Raw genomic sequence first — 5,705 nt, forward strand, 5'->3', positions numbered from 1 at the left:
TTGCTGGTTGGCTGGCATGTGACAATATAGTCAAATATGCTCTCACTTCAATGGCGTGCCTCATGGATAACACCGCCTGCAGATGTGTGTGTGTGAGAGGAGGACGTGTCTGGGTCTGCTGTCGTCCCCGTGTGCCTGTGTATGTGTCATGTGTCAGAACACAGCACAAGGATGATGTGGCAGAAAGGTGATACAGGTCGAAGACGCTGATTACCTTTTATCCTTCCCCTGCCCTTTATTTCTCCCTCTCTCTCTCTCTCTCTCTCTCTCTCTCTCTCTCTCTCTCTCTCTCTCTCTCTCTCTCTCTCTCTCTCTCTCTCTCTCTCTCTCTCTCTCTCTCTCTCTCTCTCTCTCTCTCTCTCTCTCTCTCTCTCTCTCTCTCTCTCTCTCTCACACACACACACACACGAAATTCTTCCCCGTCTCAACTGTGTATGGGTTCCTTCTGTGTGCGTTGCAGTTCATTAGTTTTGCTGATGCAGACTTTTCTGTAGGGCAAGACATGCTATGGCTTTTTCAGCGTAGCATCCTTTGTGGACTGTGCAGATTGGGGTTTTTTTTTGGACCACAATGAACAGCGCCATGGAAGGAATCTGTTACGTTGGATCTGACACACGAATCTCCACGACTAGTTTGTGAGTTTAGCTGAAAATGCAGACAAAGGACAAGCAAAACAGTTAGTCCATAACAATTGGAAAGGGGTGTTAAAAAATCAAATGTGGGCTGAATTAGCAAAACCATAATAATAGTGATAATAATAGTACCCATAACAATAATATGATATTATAACAATGAAAATATGCGATGTTATTGAGTGGAGGCAGATGTGGACCTACTGTTTTGCACTGTAAGTTGTGTCGAAGGCGCAGAAGCCCATATGACAGGAAACTGAGTCGTTAAAAATAGCAATGATGGCTGGACCAGGGGAACCAAGAGCCTGGAAGAGCAATTCTATGTTGAAAAGGCAATATATGTTCACTGACAGCGTGCATATTGGGTATGCATGTGAAACAGGAATAATTTTGTTTCTTTTTCAGTTTCTTAACTTCTTTTGTAGGCTCCAATCCACGGGTAAAAGAAAATGTAGTGAAACACTTGTTTGCACATGTTTACACACCTTGCCTAGTTTTCTAAAAGGCTCCTTCAGGAGTTCATTGTTCAGAATATGAAATTCAACGATGTCATGTTTTCTAAGGACAGACCGGAAAGGTGGCTCAGTTGAAAAGGGAAAACCACCTTAGACGAAAACAATTAGACAGTTTAGTGGGCCGGTGATCAATGGGGGTTAGGCTAGTCTAATGAGAACACCCTAGGCCTAGACAAGTTTTAGTTTAGTAGATCAATTATAGGGTCTGCGTCTCTGAAAGCTCTGGGGCACGGGGCGAGAAGGAACGATCACAGGAGCACTTAATGAATCCCCACGCGCCCTTGCAGAAATATGAATTGTGAAGTTAAAATGGGTTAAGTGTGTGCATGTGTGTGCGTGTGCATGCGTGGTGGCCTGAATATAGCAGCCTTCTGGAGAGCCTCCACAGACACTTGAGCGCTGGCAGTTATTTATAAGCCTGTCCCATTCCAAACATCGATTCAAGTTCCCATTATCTCACAATTATCAGGTCTTGAGTTGAAGGCCCGTTCCAGTAAAACATGATTTTCAAGCTGTCTGGGAGGGTTTTTTGGGGGGGGGGGGTTTCATGACTCTTCTTTTCCAGTTTTAGGAAAGATAGAGTGAATGCACAAAAGCATCAGGAGTTTCAGTAGAAGTAACAACTCTGAACTGTTGACAGGGGAAATAATGCTGGGGTCCTCTCGAGTCACCCGCTCCCTGTTTTCATCCATCAGGGGTATTAGTGGGAATTAATCTCGCAGGGGCTCATCATTTTACGAGAAACACCGAGGTAGCCACTTGCTTCTGGTAATTTGATAGTGTACATCTGTTGTCACAAACCCTCCATTCATCCATTATCTTAACTGCTTATCCTGCTCTCAGGGCAGGGATTCATCTTTTTTTTTTCACCCCCCCCCTTCTTTTTTTTTACCCTCCCCAGTTGTATCTGGCCAATTACCCCATTCTGCTGAGCCGTCCCGGTCGCTGCTCCACCCCCTCTGCCAATCCGGGGAGGGCTGCAGACTACCGCATGCCTCCTCCGATACATGTGGAGTCACCGGCCGCTTCTTTTCACCTGACAGTGAGGAGTTTCACCAGGGGGGGCGTAGCACGTGGGAGGATCACGCTATTCCCCCCCAGTTCCCCCTCCCCACTGAACAGGCGCCCCGCCGACCAGAGGAGGCGCTAGTGCAGCGACCAGGACACATAACCACATCCGGCTTCCCACCCGCAGACACGACCAGTTGTGTCTGTAGGGACGCCAGACCAAGCCGGGGGTAACACGGGGGATTTGAAGTGGCGATCCCTGTGTTGGTAGGCAACGGAATAGACTATTACGCTACCCAGACATCATCACAAACATCTTTAATGGCTTCTCCCCCCCCCCCCTCTCTCTCTTTCACGTGCAGTTGAGTCCCTTACACCTATTAGAAGAGAGGAGCCTTGCCTGCCACAGTTGCCTCTCATTCCCAACCCCGGTCCACTTGCCCCCCTCCTCTTTTACCGCCACCTGCCAAGGCTTTGTTGCTGGCTTTTTACTCCTCCATCCACTTCGTCGCCATGACAACCTCCGCCTTGCGCCGGCAGGTGAAGAACATCGTACACAACTATTCAGAGGCAGAGATAAAGGTATTTCCGCTCACTTCTTCGTTCATCTGCTGCGACATGTTGCTGTTAATGTGCAGGAGCTTTGTTAGACAGCATGTGACAGAAACGTCCGTTATTCTTTTTACGGATAATCATAATGCAGTGCTGAGATTACTAAACATCAACCCAATATTTCTCATGTAAATATGCTTTTTTTGTTTTGGGACCTTAAAGATTTGGTGGGCTCTACTAATACAGTGAAAACGTGGCTAACTTGTGTGTGATTGCCTCCGATCACACACTGTCTTCATGGCAGACTACTGTGTTTAGTCTTTTGGCTCCTAATGCTAACGGCTCTCGTTATTAATGAACTTGGAATTTAACCTTTGAGCTTCATCTTAAGTCACTTTGGATAATTGGCGAATTCCGGAAAAGCAAATGAGGACAAAAAAAAAGGAAAAGAAAATGAATGTGCCCCATGGTTTCTCCTCTTGCATCGTGCAGGTGCGTGAGGCCACCTCTAATGACCCGTGGGGGCCCTCCTCCTCTCTCATGTCAGAGATCGCTGACCTGACCTTCAATGTTGTGGCGTTTGCTGAGGTGATGGGCATGGTTTGGAAGCGTCTCAATGACAGTGGGAAGAACTGGAGACACGTCTACAAGGTGATCTCATCTCCGACTTAAAGGACTGCTGCTTCCATTTCATGCATCTCTCAGTCAAGTCACTATTGAGCTCTCTTTATGTTAAATCCAGTTCTCTCAGATGACCTACTCCCAGTGTGGCTGGACACTGGACACACTCCCCAGTTCCCCTCGCATCATAAACCATCAGCGCTCACTTCAACCCACAACCCACAACTCACCCCTGTTGTCCCTTCTCCCTGTCTTTTCCCATCCTTGCCCCATTTCCCCTTCCCTCGTTTTGTTTTTGTGACTCAGCCTCTTCTGGTTTTGTGAATATATTGCTTTGCATGAACAGCAGAGTGTTGTCATCGGGTGTTTCTATGACAACCACATGTCATGTCACTTACCAGGGGCACGTCGGCACGAAGACACAGATGACTGATGTTAAAAGGCTCAACAGCCGGCTTGTTAACACACAACGGTAAAAACACCAGCCATTAAAGTCAAAAGTTAAAACAGCATAGGGGCGTCTGGGTAGCGTAGCGGTCTATTCCGTTGCCTATCAATATGGGGATCGCCGGTTCGAATCCCCGTGTTACCTCCGGCTTGGTCGGGCGTCCCTACAGACACAATCAGCCGTGTCTGCGGGTGGGAAGTCGGATGCGGGTATGTGTCCAGGTCGCTGCACTAGCACCCCCTCTGGTCGGTTGAGGCGCCTGTTCATGGGGGAGAGGGAACTGGGGGGAATAGCGTGATCCTCCCACGTGCTACGTCCCCCTGGCGAAACTCCTCACTGTCAGGTGAAAAGAAGCGGCTGGTGACTCTGCATGTATTGGAGGAGGCATGTGGTAGTCTGCATCCCTCACCGGATCGGCAGAGGGGGTGGGGCAGCGACCGGGACGGTTCAGAAGAGTGGGATAATTTGACGGGTACAATTGGGGAGGAAAAGGGGGGGGGGTCAAAAAAATTTTTTTAAAACAGCAAGACGTCTGCAGAGGTTGGCCACAGGACAGAGTGGCCGCTGCTCCCTGCCTGTCCCTCGTATGTCGGCTCGGTTCAGCTTAACTCGATTAGACTTGCTTCCCTGCAGGACAGTGTGCTGTCTCATTCACATGTTCTGTCTCCGGTCCCCCTTCCTTTATGCCTTTCTTGCATGTTGTCACCAGACCCCTGGCAGCCCAGAGGTCTTTGAACATACTGGATGTCATGCTGCTGAGAAAAAGTGCTGTATTAGATGACCTTTCCCACTACGAGTCTCTTGCCCCCTTTCATCCATCGCCTTGTACTGTTCCTCCCTTTTGCTCTCATGCAATGTCAGTAGTCTAAGAACTGAAGCCTATCTATCTGCTGCACCATGAAGTCAGTCAGGGCAATGGTGGTAACTTAAGGCCAAGAATCGAAATGCAATGAAACTGAAATATATGTTTAGAGATCAGGATGGTAACTGGTATTTTTTTTTCCAGGCCCTGACTCTCTTGGACTACCTGTTGAAGACAGGATCAGAAAGAGTGGCCCAACAATGCCGTGAGAATGCATTCACCATACAGGTAATACAAGACCTGCAGCAAACCCGCAGCAGTCTGGAGCCTTCAGGAATAGAGTTCATTTAAAAAAGGGTGAATTAAAAAGCAGATGACTGTAAAACATCTAAACACTATGGAAAGCTTTCAAAAATGACAATCCATCATAGTGTGTTCTGAAATGCTGCTTATGTGAACAAATTCAATGCCTGAGATTGTGAGAAATCACATGTTGTTACTGCTCCTGCACCAACATATTTACAATACATCAGTCGACAAGTTGAGAGCAAACAACTGCAGCAAAACGAGCTCCGTCCATCACCGCTGGTTTAAATCTGACACTGTTATACTGCGCCTGTCTTTTGCCTTTGCATGGCTCAGACGCTGCGAGACTTCCAACACGTGGACCGTGACGGCAGAGACCAGGGGGCTAATGTGAGAGAGAAGGCCCGCCAGCTGGTGTGTCTCCTCCGAGATGAGGAGCGACTCCGCCAAGAGAGGAGCCAGGCCCTGAAGACCAAAGAGCGTATGGCTGGTGGAGGTGGCGGAGGGGGAGGGGGAGGGGGATTATACGGAGGTGTGCCGCCATCCTACCACCCCGGCAGGCGGACCAGCCAGCCGAGCATGGCCGTGCTCTATGGGGAGGAGTTCAGCCGCTCCAGAGGCTCTCCGTGCTCCTTTAACTGTGAGTGGGTACTTCAAGATCCTTGTTATTTAACGTGCCTAAATGCCTCCTTTCACAGTTTCGATGAAGACACATGGTTAAAAAAAGGCATTCAAAGTCAGCCTGACCACCATATTATTAAGAAACTAGGGAAAATCTAAGTGATGGTAGCTCCCAGTAAATCACATAGATTACCAATAAT

General features: G+C 48.3%; 1 protein-coding gene across 1 annotated transcript in view; it reads left to right on the forward strand.

Annotated features, from left to right (window-relative positions):
• The first annotated feature begins 2,668 nt into the window (after positions 1-2,668).
• LOC130112921 (epsin-3-like) overlaps positions 2,669-5,705 on the forward strand; it is a 3,739-nt gene continuing 702 nt past the window's right edge. Inside the window, exons 1-4 of the mRNA XM_056280443.1 lie at positions 2,669-2,737; positions 3,200-3,358; positions 4,783-4,866; positions 5,221-5,524. Coding sequence (XP_056136418.1) covers positions 2,669-2,737; positions 3,200-3,358; positions 4,783-4,866; positions 5,221-5,524 — 616 coding nt within the window. The remainder of the gene's footprint in view (positions 2,738-3,199; positions 3,359-4,782; positions 4,867-5,220; positions 5,525-5,705) is intronic.

The sequence above is a fragment of the Lampris incognitus genome, chromosome 5, assembly GCF_029633865.1.
Source record: "Lampris incognitus isolate fLamInc1 chromosome 5, fLamInc1.hap2, whole genome shotgun sequence".
Lineage (NCBI taxonomy): Eukaryota > Metazoa > Chordata > Actinopteri > Lampriformes > Lampridae > Lampris > Lampris incognitus.